Source organism: Pinus tabuliformis, chromosome Q (genome assembly GCF_031772625.1).
Source record: "Pinus tabuliformis cultivar Carrire ecotype Pingquan chromosome Q, CPIR1, whole genome shotgun sequence".
Lineage (NCBI taxonomy): Eukaryota > Viridiplantae > Streptophyta > Pinopsida > Pinales > Pinaceae > Pinus > Pinus tabuliformis.
In genome coordinates, this window is record NC_142296.1 from 661,983,695 (window position 1) to 662,008,778 (window position 25,084).

Sequence of the window (25,084 nt, forward strand, 5' to 3'; positions counted from 1 at the left end):
TCGCTCATAGCTCCAAGAAGTACCCCAAGCCCCTAGGAGCTCCTAGAGCTCAATGTCCAACTCATGCGAGACCCTCATAGGAGGGTCTTTCCATGACTCCAAGTCTCTCTTGAAAGGTTAAGAATTTGAACTTCCTTAAAGGCTTCGTGAGAATGTTTGCGACCTACTTATCCGTCCTGATGTGCTAGAGCCTTATTGCTTCTTGTTGTACCATATCTTGGATAAAGTGTTACCTGATATCAATGTGCTTGGAGCGGTCGTGGAACATAGGATTCTTTGAAAGGCGAATCCCACTCTGGTTGTCGCAGAAGATCACGGTGGTATCTACCACGTGCTCAAATAGCTCACTGTAGAGCAAGGAAAATTTTAAGGATGGAAAATTTTCTTGAAGTTTAAAACATTGGCGAATCTCACTAATCCCTAATATGAAAATTATAAATGTTTATTGATATATTTGTAAAATTAATCAAATTTATAGTTATTTTATATATAGTCTCTCTATAATGTTGGCGATTTTTAAGGTAAAATAATTTTATATTCTAAAATTTGGGCGAATCGTCTTTTATAAAATTGGAAATTGGCGAATCTTTTTTGTGGAAAAATCATGGAAAATTAGCCCACTGGGCGAACATTAGCCCCTAAAATTTTCCATGCTGTAGAGCTTCCTTAACTAAACAACTTCACAACAGGCCATACTCGCGATAATGTATTCGGCCTTGGCGGTGCGTAAAGCAACTGATTTCTGCTTCCTGCTCATCCAAGATATAGAAGCAGACCCCAAAGAGAAGCAACACCCAGACGTGCTTTTACGATCCACCACATTGCTAGCCCAGTCAGCATCTGTATATCCATGTAGCCTCAAATTCTTGGCAGTGTATCTTAGTCCATAGTGGATTGTGCCTCGGAGATATCTCAAGAGATTCTTAGCAGAAATCCAATGAATGTGATGAGGCTCGACCATAAATTGACTCAACGTGTTCACAACAAAGCATATGTTAGGATGGGAGTTTACCAAGAACATCAGGGCCCCCACAAGTTGACAATACTCGGAAGGGTTCGCTAATCTGGGCCCAACAACACTTCCACATAGCTTCTTGAAGTTGAGTTCCATCGGAGTAGATACAAACTTGCAATCCACCATCCCACATCTCTCAAGTAGCTTCACAATGTATTTTCCTTTAGAAAGGAAAATCTCACCTGGCTTTTGCCAGACCTCCAGTCCTAGGAAGTAGTGCATCAGTCCTAGGTCCTTCATCTCGAATTCGGAAGCAAACTCCCTCTTACATTGATGAATGAGAGGGTCATCACTTGTTAGAAAGAGATCATCCACATAAAGGACTAGAATGAGAGGCCTGTCTTTTTCAACCTTGAAGTATAGGTTCGGGTCGACTTCACTCCTTGTAAAACCCAGCGTCATAAGATAGCTATCAATCCTCTCATACCAAGCCCTAGGGGCTTGCTTCACCCATAGAGGGCTTTCTTCAATCCGCACACATGTGTCTTACAATCTTGAACATCGAACCCCTCCAGTTGTTCTACATAGACATTCTCTTTAAGTGAGCCATGCAAGAAAGCAGTTCGACATCCATTTGGTGTATGCTCCATCCTTGCGAGGCAGCAATTGCTATGATCTAACGAATGGTGGTATATCGGGCAATTGGTGCAAATATCTCATCACAGTCTACGCCTTCCTTTTAAGAGAAGCCTCGAGCAACGAACATGTCCTTGAACTTTTCAACACTCCCATAAGCTCCATGTTTGATTTTGTAAAGCCATTTTGAAGTGACTACTGACTTGTCCTTGGGTTTGGGAACCACATCCTAGACATCATTCTTCATGATCGATTCATATTCCTCGTTCATCGCATCCTTCCATACTTGGTGTTTCATGACTTCTTCGAATGTACATGGCTCAGATTGTATAATGGTACTCATGGCAGCTAAGTACCCTTGGTACCTGTTCGGGTTCTTGCTTTCACAAAATGTCCCCCTTGGTGCAATATGTCTCTCAGAATCTTTAAGAGTATCTTTGAGCCACAAAGGTCTTTTTCTTGAAGTAGAGGGCTCTCTAGGAGTTGGATCAATGGGATCCATCAGACCTTCAACATCGGGCATCAAATCATTAGTCGGAGGTTCATCTTGCTTTCCTGCATCATCATCATTGTCCTTCCTAGGGATAGGAAGATCTCGAACTTTCCCAAGGGCAAAATCTTCATAGAAAGTGATACCATGACTTATTTCCACTTCTCTTTGACCAAGCACATAGATTGTATATGCCTTCGAAGTTTCCCTATAGCCCACAAATGTTCCTTTCTTCCCAGATGCATCTAGTTTGTTTCTTTTCTCTTTCGGCACATGAAAATATACGGGACAACCAAAAATTCTAAAAATGAGAAACATCAGGTTTCTTATCGGTGAAAACTTCTTCGGGTGCCATGAGGTCCAATGCTTGATGCAAGCATCTATTTTGAACATACACAACGGTGTTGGCAACTTCTCCCCATAAGAACTTTGGTAGGCCTTGGTCATGAAGCCATAGCATGGGTGGCTTTTATGATTGTTCGATTCTTCCTTTCGGCAACTCCATTTTGCTCAAGAGTATATATAGTAGTGGTCTCCCTCTTAATGCCAACTTTTCTACAATAGTCATTGAATTCATTTGATTCATATTTGGTTCCATTATCGGTTCTCAATATTTTGATCTTCTTCCCTGTTTGATTCTCGACCAAGGCTTTGAAAGATCGGAACCATTAGAACACTTTGTCTTTCTTCTTCAAGAATTAGATCCATGTTTTGCCAGAGAAGTTGTCCACAAAAATTGCAAAGTACAATATATCCACCAAAAGATGTTATGGGCAACATACCCGATAGATCAGAATGGACCAATTGAAGAATATCGGTAGTTTGACTTTGACTTGAGGGGAATGTTCCCCTTTTATGTTTTCCAGCTGCACAACTCTGGCACATACCTTCATGATCTAAGTTGAATTCGGGCATACCTTTGACCATCTTCCTTACATCAGGGAAGGCTTTATAATGAAGGTGAGCAAATCGTCGGTGCCATAATTCGGATTGAAGAGAAGTATACAAGTCATAGCTCCCAACGGATTTACTCCAACCTAATAGAGACCATCAACCCTAAATCTAAGTGTAAATGCATCTTTCGGGTTCCTTTGCCAAACACGAACCTTCCCATCAACGAATGTCACCTTGAAACCTTTATATTCCATTGCAGAAATAGAGACCAAGTTATTTTTCAGATTAGGTACATACAACACTTCTTGTGAATGAAGGGTTTGACCTTGATTTAAGTGAAGAATAATAGTCCTAATTCCTTTTACGGGATAAGTGGTATTATCCCTAAGTATAACCTCCATATTAGTCTTCTTTTCAATCAAGTTTGAGAGGGCCTCCTTGTACCTATGGAAGTGCCTTGAGGCATCACTATCAATCAACCAATGGTCCAATGTATCCAGAGGAGAGGCGGTGGTGAGGGAAGAAATAAGATAAAGTCTTTTTGCTTTTATACAACATTACCTTCTTCATACCTGGAGTTTCTCGACTTCTTGGGAGGACGACCATTTCCATATCGAGAAACAAGAGCATTCCTCTTTCCTTTGTTGTTGAACCTGTTGTTCCTTTGATTTCCATTGCCTTTGTAGTTGTTGTTATTGTTGTCATCATCTCTAGGAGTATCCTTCTTGTGACGACACTCTCTAGCAAAGTGGCCAAACTTGTTGCAATTGAAGTATCTTCCTTTTCTTCCTTCTTTGAATCCTGACTTGAACCCTTGACCTTGTCTTCTTCGACCAACATTGTTCTTCCTTTTTGTATGAGTGGAGAAGGATTGTTTCCATTTGAGGGCTTGTCTCTTTCCATCATCCTAATTTCTTCTTGAGCACATCTAGCCAATAATTCATCAAATCCCGAAATCTTATCATTGTTGAGGATGGTAGTATTGAACACATCCCATTCTCATGTAAGGCCTCCAAGTGCAATAAGAGTGGGCTCCCTGTCACTAATAACTTCTCCAATAGAAAGGAGATCATTCTTGATATCGGTAATCCTCATGAAGTAGGATTGAATGGATTCTCCTCAATCCATCTTGATGTCTTTCAACTTGTTCTTGAGAAAGAGAACTTGATTTGCATTATTTACTTTGAACATCCCAATCAGCTTGTCATACATGTCCTTATATGTTTCCATATAAAAGATAAAGGCAACCAAAGGCTTGTGAATAGAATCAACAATAATTCTCTTAGCTTTAACCTCACCTTTCTTGTACTTTGTTTTTGCAGCAGCGGGTGCACTTGAAGGAGGCTCCTCCACTCTTCCTTTGACACAGTCCTTAACATCATTTTCTTCCAAAGTCAAATCTAGAGACATCTTCCATGCATGATAGTTGGATTTGTCCTTAATCTTGTCCTCGGATTTGAAGTAAGATGTAGTCGTCATTGAGAATAGTTCCAAGTTTTGTCCAACAACTTCCCTTAGTGATTGCTTTTCCTCACTTTTGCTTGGGCTTTGTTTTCACTTGAGCTCCCAAACCATGTTAATTTTAGATAACAATGGTATGTTCTATGCTTAGCACAATTTACTTCAATGTTCTTTTAGCAACCCAATGACAATCTCCAATTATTTTTAGTAGCAATCACATTAACTTGATCACATTGACAGTAAATGTAGATAGAACATAACAACACAAAAGACAAGCCAAGACAAGAGGACACCAGATTGGCGGGATGCGAGGGCAAAAACCCCAATGCGGGGAAAACCCTTTGATCGAATCTTCTTATTATTATTCAATAGTTCAATAGAGAGAGAGAATACAAAGATCAAATTCTCTTGCCCAATACACAGTCAAATCAGCCTTGTAAAATTCTGCAGTCAACTGCAGTCAAACTTGTCCTAACCAAAAAGTCAATGCTGGTCAAGACAACAACGAAACTTCACCAATGCAGCTCGGACTTCCTTGGTTAAACTCGGCTTGAAGAGGAGGTCAAACGCTGCCCAAAACAGTTTGGTCAAACCTAGTCAAAGGAGAGAGAAAATCTGCTGTGATTTTTTGTGGTCAAAACATAAGTCAACTTGAAGTCAACGCTGGTCAAACAATCCCAAACACCTTGATTTATGTGCCAATAAATGCGGCCTCAAGAGAGCGAAATTTTGCCCCAGAAAGCGCAGTCAAATTTGGTCAAAACAATAGTGGTTAACGCTGGCCAATGGTCCTACAATTTTTGTCTTGTTTCAGCCCAAAAAACTATCCTCCTAGCCACACGTGAGAGAGAGAGAGAGAGAAGATTCCCACGTTGTATGAACCAATCTGTTTTGGAGAGAGAAGAATGATGAAGTGTGTGATGTCCAAATGAGGAGAGAGGTCACTCCTATTTATACAATTTGTTGAGGGTGAAAGGACACATCTATTGGGCTTCTTGAGCCTACATTAAGTTGACGCCGACCTTAACAATTTGTGCATGAGAGATAATAAATTCAAAATTCCACTTCTGCTTGTTCGAATGAGATGATCTTTATATCAAACTTGGGCTTGTCGAAAAGAGGAATCCAATGCAATAATCATCTCCATCATATGAGCTGTCCCAAGGTGGAATTTGGCCCTAGTTGCCAATTTTAACATTAGTACTACTGATGGACGCGTTAAGTACTATTGTATTCCCTATGACTAGGATGCATGATGTTCAACAACTTGATCACTAAGGATCAAGCCTGGTAGGGGTTCTACCCCCTGGACATGAGGACTTGCCTTTGTCATTTTGGCGAGGGTGGCAGGGTCTTGTGACCCACCCTCTTTCGATCCTTTCTTATTGGTCTATGATATCAATCTTCAACAAAGATGAGACAAGTTGCAAAGATGGTACATGATGGACATGATGGCATAATAGTGGATGGATGTTGATAGGTGGAATTCCTCCCTAGTTGAGAGGGAGTGTTAAAGAGTGCAACTAGGGGCTAATTACCCCTCTTGGAATCCCTCCTTTGATGGCTCATTACTCCCATACATCACTCGTGATGGCATCTTCCTTCACCTTAAAAATCAGAATTTTTGCACACTTACAAATGGCACTTTTTCAAGTCGGCCTCATCTTCAAGTCGGTCCCATCTTCAAGTCGGCTCCCTTGGTCAAGAGACATGACCCTTGACCGCCACGTTGATCGATATATATATATAAGATAAGATCACCTCATTTTGGCATCTCATCATCACATAAAAAACATCTCTTTTGATTGGTTCGTACAACATCTGAGGTAGCTTCTTCTCCACACGTGCGAAGGGTTTTTCCGCGCTGTTTTATCTTTTGTGTTGACTTTATGTTTCAGCTAACTTTGACCAACATTGACTGAGGACTTTCTGGGACTGTTTGACTGCGTTTTGACTTGGAAAGATTCTATTTGGGCAAACCGCATTCATTGGCACACATATCGAGATTTTCTGAGCATGTTGACCAACATTGACCGCAGGCAGGATTGTTGACTTTGGCCGCAAAACGTTGACTGAGTTTGACTGGTTTTTCTTCATTGTTTTGGGTTGTCTTTGACTAGCTCTTGAGGCCAAGTTTCTGACTGCTTTGATCAAGCTCTTTGGAGGCAATTTGAGTAGACTTTGACCAAGGTTGACTTGATTGGTTAGGGCACGTTGACTGCTGTTGACAGGTTCAGAATTGCAGACTTTGACAAGGTCAGATTGGGCTTCTTGTTTAGGCATTGGATATTGGTTGGTCATCTTTCTTTGAATAGTCAAAGTCTTGACTTTGATTTTATCATCATTGTACTAAATTGGATCTTCTTTCTCTGCTCAACATTTGATATTGATCTAAGAAGGATTGGTTGGGTTTCCCCCTTGTGGGGTTTTATCTTGCCATTAGCCTAAATCTCTGTGTTCATTTTCTTGGTTTGTCTTTTTGTGCATTCTTGAAGATGTTCTATCTAGTAAATGCTAAGTGATTGCTATTGCATTTTATTTTGATTGTTATTGGAATCTGAAGTGGAATTGTTATTGGGCTAATAAGACATTGAATTAGTTGTTGCACGCATAGAACATACCATAAAATTAACACTGCCTATGCACATATGAGGAAATGTGGGCAGGTTTTCTCATCCTGCGCGAACATGTGTGAGTTTGTATGCGTTTGTAAAACCTCCTGCTTATGCATGTGTGGTCTATATTGCATCTTTCCTGCAAGTGCAGACCTGCCCGTACTATTTCCTGCACCTGATCATGCTGTATGCTTTCCTAGGATCGATATACAAATACCACTTGGTCTTCTCTTGTCGCAAAATCTTCTTGTTAAGGTTTTTCTCTCTTGTTGCCCCTTGGTTTCTTCCGCTAGCTGCTAAACACTTGGATGAATGTCCTTCTTCACCCAATCACTGAGATCTCACTGTCTCACTGTGTCTTGTGCCTACAAAAAATGTGTCTTCTCCCTTCACCTAGCATTCCTTTTACAAGTTTGAGTGATGACTAAATCCACAACTCTAATTTCCAAAGTGATTGATGGTTGAGATTAAATCTCAACTTCACTTGAGATCAATGGTTAGGATTTATTTAATTCACTAATGCAAACAACCTTTGCATCTCATTAGATTAAACTCACTTTCCTCAGAAAAAGAAATTACTTTAATATTGAAGTAATTGCAAAGGTTAATATTCAATTAGACAACTTCCACATGTTTATACACTTTCGATCCATGTGGAAGCACTTGTCTCAGTTACAAACATCAATAAATCTCATTTGAACCTTATCAAAAAATTCAATTCAAATTGAACCTAATCATTGCTGAATTCTAACTCGAACTTGAACGTGAACCATGTGACATAGGTTCTTGGAGAGCGTTCTATTTCTTCAATGTGTTGGCATCTTTATTGATTGACTCTCTCCTTCCGAATGCTCCTTGGATGCCCTTGATCACTTTTTGCACTCCCAGCGAGAACTAAACAAGAGGGTTAGATATGATATTTATATAAATACATTCGGGTCACTTGGATTGCCTCATAATGGCCTGGTTCTAAGATGACTTTCTACTTTGAGTATTTCATGTAGCTGAGGGATGGTCTTATCATCAAGCTTGAGTATACTTAAAGACATTGGGTGCATAGCCTTGAGATTCCTCTAGGCTAATCAGGGCTTGTTTTCACTAGCTTTGATTTCAGATAGATCATCACATTGTGGTTGAAGAGTTCTTGGCTGTGTCATCTATAGGAAGTTGGTGGGAAGGGCACCTCATCTTTTGATGCCCCAATTATTATGAGCTCAGAGGGAGGTTCCATTGCCTCTATTAGGGCTTGGGAGATTCCTGACTATCTTCTTTCATAATCTTGACCAGAGATTCCCATCTTGTTTTATATAGGAAGCATTGGGATACAAGAGATAGATCTTATGGGGACCTCCTTGGTCAAGCTTTATTGGGTTGATCACTTCCTTTTGCCCCTCTCTGTAAAGTTTAGATCGTTGATAGTGTTAACACCATATTACCTATATGAATCTCAGGGTCAGGTCCCAACACATGTTCATGGATGTTATGGATGTTATTTGAGGTGAGCTTGACATTATGAAGTTCACTGTTCAACATTTGATGGTTTGTGAACATTATACAAGATGGACGCAACATTATAAAGTTCACCATTTGGCATTCGATGTTTTGTGAACATTATACAAGGTGGACTAATATTGTAGAGTTCACCCTTCTAGATTGACTATTCGTGAGGTACCCTAGCCATATGGGTACTGGATTGTAGAGCATTCTTATAGAGCAACCTTGTTTCAAAGATGCAGTGTATGAGTTTTGGGGATCATTTGTAGACTAAGTCACTGTGTTCGGCAAACAAAATTGATTAAATTTGAAGTTCACCGAATTTCATTACTAGGTGAATTTATTTGATGAGGCTTGCAAATCTCAAGCAGAACACGAACAAGCCAAACACGAACATGAATAATTTCATGAAATTCTATTGAAATTCATTCAGGTACGTTATGAATCCACATGAAATTCAAAGAGGTTTGCAAAAAAAAAAGGCTAGAACCTACTCGCTTAATTTTTTTTTCCAGGTTGCTTGCACTAATAGGTTGTTGTCTTTGAATGTCAAACTTGACAACAAGGGAGAGACCAATGAAAGTTAAGTTAGCTTTGGGATGATGTTGAGAGTCATGTTATAAATTTACATAGAACACGACTTTTTTTTAATAATATTTCTCATTTCTATTTGTTTATCTTTATTTTCATAATTTTGATATGTTAATTTTTTATTTATATCATACACACTTAAATTATATAAATTTATATTTATAAACAATTATAATAAAAGTGTAATATTTCAATAAAATATAAAAGTTAAATATATAAAAGAAACATATGTATATTAAAAAAAGTTTAATCTGTAAATTTTGTTGTCATTTATCATTTTCAAATGTGTACGTGTGTTAATTTTTTTATTTATACCACACTTAAATTATATAAATTGATATATTTATAAACAGCTATAATAGAAGTGTAATATTTCAATAAAATATAAAAGTTAAATATATAAAAGAAACATATATAAATTAAAAAATATTTTAATCTTTAAATTTTGTTGTCACCTAATACATTTTTAATATATGTGTCTATTTTTTATTTATATCATACACATTAAATTATATGGATTTATATATTTATAAACAGTTATAGTTATAACTTATAATAGAAATGTAATATTTCAATAAAATATAAAAGTTAGATGTATAAAGAATATATATATATATATATATATATATATTAATTAAAAAATATTTCAATGTATAATTTTTGTTGTCATTTATTATATATATGTGTGTGTCTATTAATTTTTTATTTATAGCATACACATTTAAATTATATAAATGTATATATTTCTAAACAACTACAATAGAAGTATTATTTTTCAATAATATATAAAAGAAACATATGTATATTAAAAAATATTTTAATCTTTAAATTTTGTTGTTGTTATATATATATATATATATAAGAACACATTTATATTTTCATGTTATACATAAAAAATAAATACAACAATTCTTAGCATTATATATAAAAAAGTTACAACAATTTTTACATATATATATGAAAATTTTCAATATTTTTAGTATGTCGAACTTAATATTGAATTTTATTTTCAAATTTTTAATTGAGTTATTGTCGAACTCAAACACTGACACGAACCAGGTGACTTCGTTTGTAGATTGATATTCTAGGGGGAAAAGATGCGTTGTGTGCCATTTCAAGCAGGTTTCCAATTCACGGTTCTGAGGATCTATTTGTTGGGAGGGAGGTGAATCAGCATTTCACTTCAATCAGTTAATTTTAACTTCATAGAGCATTGATTATCATTAGCATTAGATTAAAACATAAGTTAGCATCGCATCAGATGAATAGATAACAACACCATTCAACAATGCACAATATCAAGAACAGTACACCTGACATTTTAGGTGGAAACCCTTCTGGGAGAAAAACCGCCGAACGCTTCTTAATATAGGTCTTCAAAAAACTACATCAGTGGGAAGCTCCAACTTCCAATATTTTCAGCTCTTATTGGGAGGTTCCAATCCCCTGGTTTACAAGCTCCAACCTAAAAGACTCTCCAACGCCTGATTTACCAGCTCCAACTGGAAGGATGCTCCAACGCCTGATTTACCAGCTCCAACTGGAAGGATGCCCCAACGCCTTTGTTTTATCAGCTTCGACTGAAAGGATACTCAAATACCCTGCACAGGCTCCAACTTGCCCTAGCACCACCCTGCCACTGGAAATGTTCTCAAGCTCCAACCTGAAGGAGACTCCACTCTCCTGTCTTGCACCACCCAACCATCTTGAAAATATAAAGATGAAGAATGAATTGTGGGCTCCTGTACCAGGGACAATGACCCACTTACAAAGATATTCATGAAGCTTCTTTGTCACTGATATATGTTCAGATGTGCAATGATAATCCAACTTCAAAAATACTCAAACATAACAATCCAATCCCAAACTGCTGATGTATTCCACTGATGTACAATCTACAGAACTGTCAAGATAATCAATTCAAACCTCAAGAGTGCTGAAGCAATAATTATCACTGTTGTACCTGAACATGCCCTTTGAACAATTTCAATTTTGCTGATGTCAAATATACTACTGATTGCTGGATGCCCTTGTACTGACTGAAGAAGCTCTCAGTGTTGCAGATGTCAATGCCCTTAAGTAGACTGCCCAGATTATGAATTTTAGACTTCTAATGTGAAGTTCAAGGTTTCTTCTGTTCAATGTTACACTTGGGTCACAAAGGAGACCTCAATTCATCCAGCATAAGCATTAGTCCTTGCCTCATACAATAACTGACCTTTGAAAATTTTACAGACTTCTGAATTAGGGCTTGATCAAAAGGAAATCATCGTACCTTAGTCACTACTCAATTATTTGATCCAATGATTTGGTATTTGTATTAAGCCCTGGAGCAGACCTCAAAGGACTAGCATTAGACACAGTAAACACTATTGTAGGTCAGAGCATAGAACTCTTAATTACTTCCAAAATGAATGTTATAATCCACTGTTACAGACTTCACAACATACACAGAGATCCAAGCTGAGATGACCAATGAAACAATTTCAAAGGCTACCGAACTGATAAAGTATGTTTATAGTGCTGATCTGAATTAGGCTTAACAACGAACACCAAAACCCCCAAAAGAATCCTTCAGAATAATCCCAATTGCTTACAGCCTTCTTTCAGGCCTCATACAGTGCCGAGTTAGGGCACTTACCAGAATTTTAAGACTGGATTTACCCCTAAAAATGAATTCGGATGGCTACAGATTAGGGTCAGAATTGTCACATTGAAGAGCATTAGTATGCCTCATCTTTTAGGCCTCAAAACAACCTCTACTAACCATAGATTAGTCTTTAATTAGTTTTCACGGATGCCATAGGTGTAAGGTCAAAGTTCTGGCACAAAAGAGACTTTCAAATTAATTACAGAGATAGCAACTAGGGCCTGATCAGAAGGCTGAAAAACATATCAGATTGCTTAGAAGGATGACTGATTAGGTCAAAATTTGTCCTCCTTAGAACCTCAGGAACAAATTGTCTCACAACAAGGTCTCAGAGATGAGCTTCATCAACATATGTGTACCCACGTCTTAGATATGAACCTTACTGATTTACTTCAGCAATATGTCAGCAAGAAAACCCTCAAACTGATGCGAATTTCTCCTTGGATTAGTCTTCAAGTAGTGAAAATAAAGTAGGCCGGTTAGACCTCAATGCTCAGCCATAGTGGGTTTAAAACTTCCGCAACAGAGGATCAATTAACCCACAAGAAATTCTTCAATCCCTCGTCACAAATGCTTCAGGAGACATCTCGGATTAGGGCACAGATTTGTTTCTGATCTGTTCCACAGGGCCAAAAATAGAGCTACAGGACTGATGCAAGGACTTGCACAAAGATGCCACTAATTAGTCCTCAGATAAGTGCGATTAGTGCCTCAGATTGGTTCAGGAGAGTGGCTGAGTAGTCCTCCAACAGGGCCTAAGATTTCTCTGCAATATTCTTCTGCTTCAATCTGCCCACAAAAATCACCTCTGATTTGCCTCAGAGGAGGCTGAATAATCCCAAAACTGTCCCAACGAATAACTGAAACTAAAATGGAAAGATAAGAGCCTAAACCCAAAACAGAACTTCGACCTCCTTCTTAGATTTTCAAAACTACTTCAGGCCGAAACTCAGAGAGAAATTTCAGAGAATATGCAAGTTTATTCGTTGCCTTTGTGGAGAGTCGATCCTCAATTTATAAATGTGGAGGAGGGGTTCTTTCAAGGGGGGAAAATTAAATTTAATTTTGAATTTTCAAACTTTTAATTTGGAGCCAAAAACCCCAAACGATTTTAGGACCAACTTTAATATATATTTTTTAAATACTTTTGTCCTTAATAAATTTTTCTTTTGACTTCAATAATTAATTAAATCCTTCAATAAAAAGTCCGTCTTGGCCACATGATCTGAGCAGTTTTCTGGCCAATGATGAGCTGCTACATCATCTCATTTTGGGGACTTTGACCACGAGAAAGGGGGCTTCAATCTTTGATTGAGCATATCTCCTAAACCAAGATGAATCACGAGGCATGCCATATACCGTTGGAATTGGAATGATGAGGAGAAACAAATGATGATGGTTTTGCGATCAATATCACTGTCCTCTTCATCTATTTTCCTCAACAAGTATGGGGCTTCTAGAGCTTCCCAGGGCTTCTTGTCATTTAGAGTTTCCAATAAATGCAAACTAGACGAATATTAAGAGCGTTCAAGGACCGATGTTGGCATCAATGACAACACCATTCAACACTATTTTAGCAGTTTTCCCTCATACATTTGATTGACAATAGATTTTGAGAGATGCACTGGGGACAAGGACAGTCCGATATCTAGGGAAAGCATGTTTCTTTATCAACTTAATCATTAGATTATAGCGTCCAGGGTGGTGGTAACTTAAAATAAAAGAAGCCCAAGTTTGAAGTAAGATGTTGTGGAATTAAATTGAACTCGAAGGTAACAGTATATTAGGGGAGTTCGCTTCAGCAGGTTTTAAAGTGTTCATATCATGCTTTCCAGTAGACAACAATCAACAATTAGTTATAGAACTTTTATTCAAAAGGCAAGCTTGCTTTGTAATCTTGGCTTTGAAAGTATCATGGAGCTGTAGCTGCGAAATCTAATAGTCTATTTGTTGCAAGTATTCTCTGCCAGGTGTCTGCCATGTGACATCCTTTCACCTGGATTGCTCGTGTATTCACATGTGTCTTTCAGATTGGCTAATACCTCCTATGACTGATTTGCATGGCTGGTGCCACACTATGTTACCATAAATGGCACAGTGGGCTACAATTTTTCCATGAAATGGTCAACAAACAGAAACGATCTGGAAAGTTGTTTCTTGAGCTTTTCTCACTTAATAGCTGTATTTGAAAACATTAGCAATAATTTATTAATTTGTTGAAACAAAAGAAAACACAATGTTTTGGTGTGAATGTAATTTGATTAAAACATTGATAAATTAAAAATAGTGGATCATTTTTGAGTTTTGAATGGATTTGGATTCACTAAATTACGTCTTATCTGCATGATATGTCTAGTGCAGGGGAGAATGTTTCTTATCCTGAATTCTTCTAACCCCCATTTCCTGTTTCATTGCCGTTTCTTGTTTTGTTTTCCGTTTCTTGTTTTTGGTAACTTAAAGACAGGCATATTGAAGGATTACCTTAGCCAACTTTCTATGTACTCGACCCATTTTATTCCTTCTACAGATTTTATTCACTATTTTTTCCTCTCCTGTAGCTTTCAATGCTGAAAATGACAATGCTTAAAGAGTCCTGAGCAGAAGGGCAAAGTATTACAATCTTCTGAGGAATGAGCAGGATTCATGAGCTGACAGGGTAATAGGGGCAGGGTTTTCTCAGTTATCCCTCTTTTGATTTTAACATCTAGGAAAAAACTGATGCTGCTTAAACTTCAGCATGGTAAAAATATTTTCTTTTCGTCTGTGTAATATTTAGGGTTGCTATCTAACTTGGGTTTAAACTCCTGATATTGTTGAAATGCGATTAAATTGCATTCTTCTGATTCTTCGAATTAATTAATTTCCACTGTATTTAGGTGACTGATGGAGCCTTTGTTTTGTTATTCCTCTCTAATGCCTACTACTTGTTTGCAATCTGCTTTTGACTCCAAAAATATAAACAATATCATTTTAAGCAGCTCATGGAGTGGATTATGTACCTGGTTCCAGATGCATATCCAATGGTCCCTAGCTTTCTCAAGCTGCTGGAGGGAATGCATTATGTTAGATGAGCATTTAATGCAGGCTGGATAATTTCTTCTGTAGTTTGTTGACATAATTTACGGATATGGCAGTCCTGCTAGTATGTCTTGTATGCATTTTGTTTTCACTGTTATTCAACATCATGTCATGTATTTTTTTTTAACCTTTTCAGACTTTTAGATTTTTCTTGAACAGGTATTGTTTTTCTGTGAGACTGCTCATGGAATACATTTGAAAATGGAAATCTGATAACATGATACTAACAAATGAAACAGGTTTCAAATACTTGGTCGGGAGGTGATAATACAATTTCTAATGGCTACCATTTACACACTGATGGCATTTCTGATGCTAAACAACTTCATGGCTGGACTGGGGGAGTCCAGAGGAGGTCTCAACGGTCCCAGTGCTTAATTGAATATAGCCGTCTATATCCTGCACGAATAACATCAGCAGTTCTTGTCATGCTGGGGTTATTAGGTATGTCTAGGTTTCATAAAATGCTTTCTGATAATCTGCAAATGTCATTTCCCTGATTTTTTAATGCTTTAAAAGTGTGTTTTTCAATTTTCAGCATAATCATCTCTAGTTTGCTGTTTCTAGCCACTGCAATTTCCAGTTTTCTACAAACTTTAAGCTGCTGGACAATGAGGTGTCCTTGATGGTAATTTGTAGGTTTACAGATTGACAGACATTTATAGGGAAAGGAAACTGTCATACTAGGTGACTTGTATCTTTTAAACTCCCAAAAATTAGATGAATAGAATACAGCACATTATATTATTTTTGACAAGTGACATCCTTATGGATTTACATCGTGCTTTAAGTGGTTTTGAACATAACATCGTAAATAACTGTATGTCTGGGATGCATGCAAACATGCACTTATCTACTGAATTATGGAGAAAAGAACCATCACAGGGAAATATTCAGAGACAGGTTGGGCAATATTGTTCATTATATTCCAGAAGGGTCTTCATGGCTATTATCCTAAGACACCATCAACTGCAACTCCTATATATCTCTAATGAAAGTCAGGTGGCTGCCAACAAGATAACTACTGACTATTGACTTGCAGCCCACCCTTGCATTATTTCTATATTTGTATTAAACAGGTCACACCATCCAGGCCATACCCCCCTCATCTATTATCTTATATGCTTTCTACTGTACTCCATCAATTGTTAAAATGAACTTTGTTTTCCTGCCTCTTATGCAGTTAAAACGAATTACTGAACCTTGATTGTAATGATTGCCCATCCTGCATTCCAATTGGGTCCTACAGTTTGATTGCTCGGCAATCTGTATACATTACAGACCATATTGTGTAGACATGGCTATAACTTAGCTTCGGTTTTTAACTTCTGTTTTCCTCCCCCTTGCTGCAAAATGCTGTCTTATTTGGAGTAAAACTTTGAAAGCAAAAAGAGCTGGGTCTTTTACAAAGAGCTCGCTAAACAAGTTCCATACAGTACATTTACCATATGTGCAGAAAATTCACTGAGTATAATCATGCACATCTTTGATTTAACATCTTTGGCTGAAGGAACAAGCGTGGTGCTGGAAGTTAACCAAATGCCTAATGGAGCGAGAGTGAAACTTTTTCATGTTGGTCTGGCCTTATGCTTGTTCATTCTTGGAAGTTGGCTTTGAGAAGAGATGCCTTGTTTGTCTGACTTCTTCTTTTAGCATCGAAGATAAGCAACGTAAGTGATTCTTGTAACATGATGCCTATTATGTACTTCTAAGTTTTTTTTTTTTTTTTTTCATATGTGGTTCACGGTCCCTGGGGTTCGGTGACTGCTACGTCCATGGAATATTTGTACTAGGCAGATCTACCTGAAAGGATCACTTCCTGCCGGCTCAATCATGGAGCCTAACCCTGAGAGTGTTGAGAGAATTGAACACATGACCTCTCTGTAGCAGAAGTGCTTTAACGACGGGGACTTGACCAACTGAGCTAACACAATTTATTTATTTTTATTTTTAAATTATTATATTAATTTTTTTATTTGTGGTTCATGGACCCCGGAGATCGGTGGCGATTACATCCATGGAATATTTGTACTAGGCAGATCCACCAAAAGGGTTCACTTCTTGCCGGCCCAACCACAAAGCCTAACCCCAAGAGTGTCGAGAGAATTGAACTCGTGACCTCTCAATAGCAAAGGTGCTTCAATGACGGGGACTCAATCAATTGAGCTAACCCTCGGGGCTATGTACTTCTAAGTTTTGCAGATTGCTTTCTGATAATTTCACAATTTTCTTCATCTTCAAAAGTTTTTTTTCATTCAATCTTGACTCTAGACATTGTTTGTTTGCTTCTAGCCATTGCGAACACCGATTTCTTCTAAACTTAGATTTGGACAATGAGGTGTCCTTGTTGGTTATTATAGGTTTACAAAGTTTGCAAAAGCTTACAGGGCAGAAAAGTCTAATATGAGGTGACTTGTATCTTTTCAACTCTTCGACGTTAGATGCACAGAATGCAGCATGTTTTGTTATGCATAGAAACTGACATCTTTATGGATATAATCAATGCTTTAAGGGGTCATGTGCAAAATGTGTAATAACGCGCTATCGACATGGGTCACACATAGACATTCTCTTTATCTACTTATTCTAGAGAAAAATCATCATAGGAAGGATATAGGGATGGGTAGGCAAATATTTTTTCATTTCACACCATCACTCATGTTGAAAGTTCTATTGGCTTTGCTCCAAGTACCATTATGTGTTCCTCCTATTCATCTTTCATGAGACTGGCACCTGCCAAATTTCAACCAAATAACTATTGGGAGTATGGGTAAGCTTCACTTAAGCCCACGTGTTGATGAACTAGTTGGTGTAATGAGTGCTTTAATTAGCCTACATGTGGGTAAGTTAACCATTCTATCATTTACAAGGATTACTTGGCAGTGGGATTTTCTGGATCATCCATTTAGTTTAAGGTTCTAAACCTTCCTTATATTTCTTTCTTAGGTCCATGTAGGGGATTTCTTAACCCTAATGACCTTGAAATGGTTCTTTGGCCCAATCAATGGGGGTTTTTTTCTATAAGCAAATTATGTCATATGGAGAACCTTATCTCCAAGTCTGGCATTGGTTATCTTTAAAGATTGACGGACTTGCAAGATAACAGTTTATGACATAAATCTTCTAGATGATGTTGCTAACACAATTTTCAGTCTCAGGTCTGCAGGATCTATCCCACTTTACTCCTTGGATGACTCTATCGAGGATTTTCAGCGTGTTTTGTGGGTCTTATTTTTCTTCACTATGATATTTACCCTTGTGGGACATTTGCTAAGCAACATACTTTAGTGGTTCCTGTTTTTGAATCTCTGCAAGAGACCCCCTTTGTCTGTACTATGATGTTTGTAAGGTTCTATCTTCAAATAGCAAGGGGAAAGGTCCGATATATTGCTTTTTCTTCCTAGGCTCTTGCCCATCTTTAGGGAGTGTTAGAACAAAATCGAGCACCTTGGATGATGTATAGTCCCAAGCATCAAGGGGCTAGTTTGAGCAACTTAGGAAGGCTACCCACTGTCACGGTGTCACCTCAGTAGCTCTTCCTATATCTTTAGGTTGGCTCTCCAATTCATGGGGTGCTTCTCTAAAAGGTAGTATTTCTATGCTATAGAATGGGGCCACAAGGTGATTTAATGAAGAGTTAGCCTAAGCAAAATGGGTGGTAGTTGTTGTATGTGAAATAGGATGACAATGTAAACAGGATAAGGACAAAGTAGGAAAATAAAGGATTAGTCATGGGTTAATGGTGTCATAAGGCATTGGATAAATGAGAGAACAAGTGTGTCACAAACAACTACTTTGAAGCAGGTCATATGGTAGAAGAGGCTTGTTTACCATCTTCCACCAATTAGTAGATGAAAAAGCTATTTATTGCATTCATATTTAAGGTGTGCACTTAAAGTAGCAAGGGCCTAAATTGATACATTTGAACCTTAATTGTTTACAGGAAATGTTGTAGAAAACTAATTTTTGAGGGCTAATTTTGTCGCTCATCAATCAAATGGTTAAAATGTGCTTCCAAATCTGCAACTTAATTGATAGAAGAAAGGAGAACAAGTGCAGAAATAAAACAACAAATAAAGTAAAAGGGAGAACTTCCTCAAATTGCTTTACTCCTAGATGAATAAATTCATTACTAAGCCTTTATAAAAGAATGACAACAAGAAGAATCTACAACAACATGAACAACAAATTGAAGAGCATAAATAAACCATACATCAAAGTGGATCAATACCTCAATATTTTTGTTAATTTTCAATAGTGTAGTACAGAGGAGATCATCAAGTTTCAATTCCTAAGCTTGATATTTTATCACTTCTCTAACTCCTATATCTCCAATTGACAATACAAATGAAATGCAGAGAAACTCCTCTTTATACAGAGTGAGTTAAGTCTTTCTTACAAATAAAATATATTGTCTTTCTAACTAACTCCATGACAAGTCAACAAATAGACAAATATTGTAGTTAGATCCATGGGTGACGATATCAAGGCATGTGGATGCTAGTCTCTTAAAGAAAGCCTAATTGAGATCCAACTATTAAACAAAATGCACCATACAGGCTGTCCCATTGGTCATGTTGGTCTGTTCACTTCCATGACATCCTGTCCATCTTACATGCTTTCAAGTAGACTGTGTCAAATTTTAATGAACTACTTCATCCTTATATTGTGAAAACCAATCACTTGTCCTTGTTTGTAATGATTGTATTCCTCAGATGTTACTGAGCCCCACAATATGATTGGTTTATCTTGAATCTATATGTAGTATAAACACAAGTTAAACACTTGGGTTCTTAAAACTAAGAGCAAATATTCTGTGATTGCAAATAATTTTGTAAGTTTTCCCTTTGTAAGTACACATGCTCCAATTGTGATGTGTTTTGACGAAATAAACCAGTTACCACCTTTCTGCCACACATTTCAATTCAATCGCTACTCATGAGCTATACTTGGGATATGGATGTTGAAATCAGAAAGTTAGAAACCCCAAGTACCAATACCAAAAGCAAATAGAGAAAGAAGAAGCATATACATCAACCTACCAACTTCTTATTTTGACTAAAAGTGAGGTTGAATCCTCCACGGACTGTGTCTTAATATGAAGATCTTAATAGACTAAATGGCGCAAAAACCAATTTTCAGGCAATCCATAAGCACAGTGTACCATCAATGTGCCAAGCAAGTCCCTGATAGATATTACTCAGGAGATGATGCCTCAAGAAAAATCTCGTGATATAATAGCTCTTGAGCAGGCAAATTCTAATAAAGGTATCATTTATTGTCCACAATAACTAAGGAGATAAAATAGGCAATTATTTTACAAAATTCGAAGACTGATTTTTTTTAATTGCATATTCATCTATCCTATCCATGAAAGAATCTTCCATCTAGAGAATCCAACTGAGAAATGTAAGCCTTGTGGGTGTCCTCCATATTGAATGTAATCAAAGTCACAGGAATTGTAGTATAACTTGCTTGCTCGCAAGTTTGAATCAGATTGGCACCTTGAAGCTTTTTCCTGAATCAGGCCAGTCAAATTTGTGGTTGAACAAGTTTGATTCAGTCAATATGAGTTTGATGCATGGTTCTTGAGTTTGACACGGACATGTCCAAGAAACTTATAAAGGCCCTTTAAACAATATTTTTTTTCTCATTTTTCTTATCTTTTTAAATGAATTTCCTCTCAGCTGGTTGATAAGTGACAAGCAGAGCTAAAGGAGAGCAAATTAACCTATCTAGGGCACGCACCAACACTTCTTGGGCATGCACCGAATCCCGATGCTGATGGGCATAAAAAAACAGTGTGTTTTATTAAGATTTTAGTTGGCAAGCAGTTTTTACAGGTCTCTAACAACTTCTTCTTCACCCTTGGTGGTACCTCTCGAGTCTACATGCTGTTTGTTTCATTTAGTTGTCATTTGTTATTTAGGGTTTATAGCAACTTCTTTTAGGATAGGATTCAAGTATGTAGATTTTCATCGTTTGTCATAGTTCAAGAAAAGATTCTGAATTTTAAATGTGTAAAAGTTTAGAAACGTTCCCAACATTTTGAGTGGACACTCCACTCACTATTAGGCTATGTTACCAGGATACGGAAACAGATTCGGATATGGATCTGCCAAAATTTTGAAAAGTCAGGATCCGGATACGGCAAGGATATGTCAAGTACAAAAATATATAATAATATTTTTAAAATTTAAAAAAAGTTAAAAACATATTCGAAGTTCAAAATCAAAAACCATTCATGAATAACAACATTAGCACTGAAATGAAATCATTAGATAATTTATAAATCTAAACACATGATTGTGACCAATAAAATAAAATGATAAAAGTAATATAGAACAACATTCTTGAAGACTAAACATAAAAAATAATATAGAAAAACAAACAATGACTTAAAATAATTTAATTTAGGTATAATGGTTAAAAATAGTTTATATTATAACTTAAATTAGTTTATAATTTATACTTTTGAAACTACACAATTTAAACTATTTTATAATTTAGTTTATAGTTTAATTTAGTATTATTATTATTTATGGTTAAAACTTAATAGTTTATAATATAATCATCTTTAAATGTCTTATATCATATTTAATTGTATATTAAATATTATAGAGATTGGCCACTTCTTATTAAAATTATAGAGATTTTATATGTATTTTTAGGGTTATGGCAATAAAAATTTACTAATAAATTTTTAACCAAAGAGAAGAAGCGGCCACTTGAGTGGTGATGTAAATTGTAAAATAAATGTAAAGGGTGGGAAGTATTTTTAATTACCATGGGCAGGTTGCGACGACACGTTGGGGCATAGCCGCATCACACCCGACCAATAATCATTATAATTTTTATTGTTTTTTTTTTTTCATTTATATTATAATTAAATAATTAAACTTTATAATCCTTTCTTAAATTTTAATTGCTATGTCAAAATTTATAAAATTAATATTATTTTTATAATACTATGAGGATGGCGGTTATGTTAAAATCTATATTATTATTATTCGCCTACATTTATATTATAATTAAATAACATATTAAATATTATAGTTTATGGTTTAAATTATTTTATTTTAAATTTAATGGGCGATGAGGATTATAATTATTTTACAGTCACCATGCCGCGAGTGTTACTATAATGGGCGATGAGGAAATGAGGATTTCGTTTTAGAAGATGGCAAAACGGAGCTGTAAAATTTTCTAAAACAAATGCCAAAATGCAAAGAATGGAACAGTGAATTAGCGATGCACGTTACAGAGTTTGTTGTTGCCAAATATGCTTCCGAAACCACGGGATCTGCGACCGAGATGGATGAAACGGCTCCTGTATGCAGGATTAGTTTCCCAGAATATTTAGAATTGTTTCTTGGCGGATCTCACATGTATCCAGACGGATCCGTATCCGAATCCGTTTCAGATCCGGGATCTGCATTTTCAGAACCTGCCCCCCGCGGATCCGGTAACATAGCTATTAGGGGCAGTGTTTTAAAATTCGGCCGAATCGAATCCGAAACGGCCGAGTTGATCCGAGTCGTTGAAAATTTTTGTGACCCGGCAGAAAAAACGGAACGGGAGGCCGAGTCATGACTGACTCGGCCGAGTTATTGCATGACTCGACCGAGTCAGTCATGACTTGGTCAACCCGGCTGGCTCCTCAATAACTCGGCCGAGTCAATGAATGCGGCTTGTAACCCCAAAAAAATGCATTTTTTCATATTTAATTTTTTTTTTTTTTAACTGTTAGCTGGTTGGTGGGGACTCCAAGGTGCTTTATAAATTAGTTAAATGCTATTTGGGGTCCATTCCCATCTCCTAGTATTGATATGCTATTCAAATTTCATGGTAATGTTAAATTTTTAAAGTAAAAGTGACATTCTCCTTAATCTTCATTTTCATCCTTTTACTTCAATTTTTAACATTACCATGAAATGACTCAGGATGTTTGAGAGTGGTTCCGGCCTCATTGGATTTCATATGGAGAAAGTAGAATTTTAGATTTCATTCAAAATCCAGTAGACTTATCAATTTTTCAGGATTTCAGGATTGGAGGATTGCAATGTTTCCATTGAATTTTGTCATGTATTAGGGTATGGAACTCGTATTTTAATCAAGAGCACCAATCCCTCTATTTACCTTGATGTTAGTGACATTGGTTGTTGAACTCCTCCGGGATTCGCTCCCAAACCAGGAGCTTCTGAAAATGTCGCTTCCGCTCCTGTTTTCGCTCTCGCTCCCCACTTACGCTCCCGCTCCCAAGTAACACTAAGCCAGATGATGTTGGCAACTCTAGCAGTAGCCAGTAGTACTAGTCATAGACTTTTGTTGTAGAGGCCATTTATAGCCTCCTTGGTTATGTGTTTTTGTTTTGATCTCTATATCATCATCGTGTATGTATTGGACAGTGCACTAGGTGCCATTTTGATATAATGGATATATTCATGAGCCAACTTTGATCATATGTTATCTTCTATCTATATTCTAATGCTGTGTGTTTGGAAACATGAATGAAAATCTTTAAAATTATGTGTTTTTATAAAAAATAAATATTTAATGTATTTTTTACAATGACCGAGTCATTGAAATCAAGTTGGCCGAGTCGATACCGAGTCGGAGTCGACCCTTGGCCGAGTCGGAGTCGGAGTTTTAAAACATTGATTAGGGGATCTAATTGAAGCTTTTGAGAGATAGAGAAGAGTGAGACACCAGATTGAATAAATAAGTTTGAAAGGAGGTAGTTGCCAGAAAAGAGATTCTAATAACAATAATAATGCAAAAATATTACTATATAGGAAACATTGTCAAGTGAATATATATATATATATATATAGATAGATAGCGAGAGAGAGCGAGAGAGAGAGCATCTTCAGAATATTTGATGCAGACATGGCTTGATTTTAAATTATCTATATATGGGAAGTATATTTAGATATGTTAGAATTGACCCATGTCGTCATCAAAGACTCTGAAGATGACATGGCTATAAAACAATGTATACTCAGGACTGTTCATAAGACACTTCATGGCGGTGGAATTCCATGTGAAAAATCAGATCCCCTTAAGACCAGAATTTTCACGAGGTGGACAATTAGAGACAAAGTGATAAAAGAGGGAGTACCTCAAAGAAGGAATGGATCGGGGCCAAGCAGATGTATCCTGTGCAAAAGGGAAGAAGAAAATATAGGTCACTTCATAATTTCTCCCCAATTCAGTGGAAATCTGAAGATTCTGAACTGACATGGGCTCTGATAGGGATGAAGGACAGCTGGTAAGGAGACTCAGTGGTAGGATGGCTTAGGAAGTGGCAGCAAAAACCAGAACTCAAAGAGTTCAAAAGCCTTCATTAAAAGTCTCATGGGGGCATATTGCTAGGCAAGAATGCTGGAGTCTTCAAGGATAGGTACAATCCTTTTTTCCAATGTGCATTCCAAGCAAAACTAATTTTTTCAAGTTTTAAATCCATCCCAACATCCATTACTTAGATACAGCTGACACATGCTCCTGTTGACAAATCTGGAGCACGGGGTTATTTGGATGGAGCTAATCAAGGTACCCCCAAAAAAGTGGAGCAGGATAAGTTATATTTTAAATGGTTTTCGCTGCATCAAATTTAAAGCTTGATTAGGGGAGGGATCAAACGATTTTCCAGAGCTTGTCACCCTAAAACTTTTAAAACTGGTAGCTCAAAATGATGGCTCAAAAATTCAATTTTTTGGATTCAATGATTGTGATCAACCAATGAATGACAAGCAGAATGACAAATCTGATACCTAGTCCATTGTCTGATGAAACCAAATCATCTTTAACTGTTTTAATGTGGTGCACTTTATCCTTGTATACAGAGAATTTAATGGAGAAGTTGATGCCCTGTCAAAGGAAGGTTTACAGCTAGCTGATGGTTCAGAGGTATGGAGGGAAATCAAGGAAGACATACTCCTGTGGGATCACCCATTCTCTATCGTTGAATGAGGATTCTCTTGACAGTCTGACTTTCGAAGTCGACCAGTACAATTCCAGTGATGAACTCTGACCTTTCAGAGAAGATTCAGGACCTCATAATCCAGATATTTAGTTTTTGCTTTAACGATGAATGTATATGCGGTTTTATTTTTTTAAATATGTGAATGGTTGTATGAGTATATATTTCTTGAAGACTGATTTAAAGAGTTTAATGGAGAAGCAGATGCCCTGTCAAAGGAAGGTTTACAGCTAGCTGA

General features: G+C 37.0%; 1 protein-coding gene across 4 annotated transcripts in view; it reads left to right on the top strand.

Moving 5' to 3' along the window:
- The window catches only part of LOC149221276 (uncharacterized), a 69,770-nt gene that overhangs the window by 14,468 nt on the left and 30,218 nt on the right, over positions 1 to 25,084 (top strand). Inside the window, exons 5-7 of one of the 4 annotated variants that reach the window (XR_016249361.1) lie at positions 14,345 to 14,526; positions 14,765 to 14,928; positions 15,104 to 15,251. Coding sequence is in view for 1 of the 4 variants with exons in the window: in XM_089385060.1 (XP_089241186.1) it covers positions 15,104 to 15,308 (205 nt within the window). In the remaining 3 variants the exon portion in view is untranslated. Of the gene's footprint in view, positions 1 to 14,344; positions 14,527 to 14,764; positions 14,929 to 15,103; positions 15,309 to 16,374; positions 16,535 to 25,084 lie in introns of those variants that run through there. The other 3 variants (XR_016249362.1, XR_016249360.1, XM_089385060.1) reach the window with 3 other exon arrangements.